General features: G+C 36.4%; 1 protein-coding gene across 1 annotated transcript in view; it reads right to left on the reverse strand.

The window, feature by feature from the left end:
- Positions 1 to 1,647, reverse strand: part of LOC108742842 (lachesin-like) — a gene marked incomplete at its 3' end in the record, with an annotated part of 122,184 nt that extends 120,537 nt beyond the window's left edge. The window contains exon 1 of the mRNA XM_018478180.1: positions 1,255 to 1,647. Coding sequence (XP_018333682.1) covers positions 1,255 to 1,351 — 97 coding nt within the window. The remainder of the gene's footprint in view (positions 1 to 1,254) is intronic.
- Positions 1,648 to 2,133: the final 486 nt, after the last annotated feature.

Here is a 2,133-nt window from a genome sequence, read left to right on the forward strand (position 1 = left end):
GGGGTTCAAAGTTAATAAATATGCCAATTTTTATACATTTCTAGGCATGTAAATATTTATATAGTCATTCTTAAACAATATCCAGAAGTAAAACTAATTGAAAAATACATAAAAATATTGAGAAAGTTATGTAAAACATTATTTAAATATCTTTATCAATAGGGTAGGTTAGGTTAGGTTAGGTTAGGTTATCGGGTTTTGTTCAATTGAACACCCTCTTTCGATCCCCCACCTCCACCCGCTTGAAAATATTTTTTTATTGAATTTTATTTGAATTATAATGTAGGAAAATTGTCAAAATAATCAACTTTCAGCCCCCATAATCTTTTATGGGGGTGAAACCACCGCAAATTTTTTATGGGGTTTTACTCACATGACCACCCTCTTTAGATCCCCCAAGGGGTAGGGGACCATCATCTAACCCCCATAACTTTTTATGGGGGTGAGACTGCCACGAACTTTTTATGGTACAGTGGTTGGGGAGACCTCCTCTGTCGATCCCACCCACCCCCACCCCCGAAGGGGAAGATGGTATTGAAATTTGCCTTAATACAATTACAGTTANTTTATGGGGGTGAGACTGCCACGAACTTTTTATGGTACAGTGGTTGGGGAGACCTCCTCTGTCGATCCCACCCACCCCCACCCCCGAAGGGGAAGATGGTATTGAAATTTGCCTTAATACAATTACAGTTATTCAGATGATGTTCATTTACCGGTTAATGTTTACGTAACTTTTTTTTCTTTCTTTTGTGTTCCTGCATTTGCATAGTGCTGCCTGTTACGTACTGATTTAATTTATTTTGTCTAAACATTATAGGTAGGACTAAATTGTTTATGTTTATCTTAGACGTTTGATAATCGGCAATGTTTACTTTTGCATCCATGTAGATGCAGAGTTTCTGTCACAGTATTAAATACCTACGCTGCCAATTCACGCACAGGACCGGTTTCGTATTGTCAATTATTATGATTTTCGTTGTCCTTAGCCACCGTGTGACTGTTTAGTGTACCTAGTTTACATCCCCCAAAGCTTTTATTTCTGTTACACCCTGTATACTAGCCCTTATCGTGTTTGAATCACCATGGAAGTACATTAAATTATATTCGTAAAGCATATTTCAACTTCATTGTGTTATTCGATGACAATTGAATTCTATTATTAGGTCGTTAACTAATGGCTAAAGGACAGTAAAAGGTAGCTACGCATGCAATATTACCTGTAAATGTAAAATGATTAATGACTATTCTCACCTTGTAACGCTTGAACGGTTGTGACAATGTAGAAGGATGAAAATAAATGAATGACGTAGAAAGCCATGGAAACCATTTCTGTTGCACTGTGATACATTTATTGGTTGTTGCTTATTTCTTTGGGGGCGGCTGTGATTTCAAATTGCCGATGAAACTTTTATAGTCTGTCGTTTGTCACAATGTCTTGCACAGAGTTTGTCGGAAATTCTCTTATAATACGTCTGACACATTGTTATAAAATTTATTACACGAAATAATCACGATCACTTTGACCCGTTCGCGTATACCAGTTACTGATTCTTGAGAGTCTGATAGCACTTGAGAAAATGAAATTACAGTCACTCCTAGTATGCATATTGAATATATTTGAATGTTAATGTTCCGATTGTTTTAAATTAGTAATGAGCACAGCAAGACCAAGAACAACTGTCTCAGTCTAGATATTGTTCTTAGTCTTGGTCTTGGTCTTGCTCAGTTAATTTTTTAGAATTTGGATCCCTGTTTTCAAACAGTGGTAAAGTTTTTTTTTGTATTTAGTGTTAAGATCTAGTACCTAAAGCAAAATGAAAATTTTAAATACTAAAAATGTTTTCTCCCAAGACAAGAATATATATTAAAGTTGCTACAAATACGTTTCAGAAAATACTACAAACGGCACAGTGAACGCCATCTGTAGCACGATGCTACATTTTAGGATTACGTATTTTTCAACAAGGTCCACTTGTGTGGATATCTACTTGCTGAAAACGAATCCTGGCGTAGTCAACCTCAACGTGATAGGCACGTTAGCTTAATCGAATAAAATAATTCGAAGTGGTCTGTATTCTGTCGAAACTGCCAGACGCGGATCGCGATTTCGATCTTTTTGGATCTCATCAG

This window comes from Agrilus planipennis, unplaced genomic scaffold (assembly GCF_000699045.2).
Source record: "Agrilus planipennis isolate EAB-ADULT unplaced genomic scaffold, Apla_2.0 scaffold372, whole genome shotgun sequence".
NCBI classification, from domain to species: Eukaryota; Metazoa; Arthropoda; class Insecta; order Coleoptera; family Buprestidae; genus Agrilus; species Agrilus planipennis.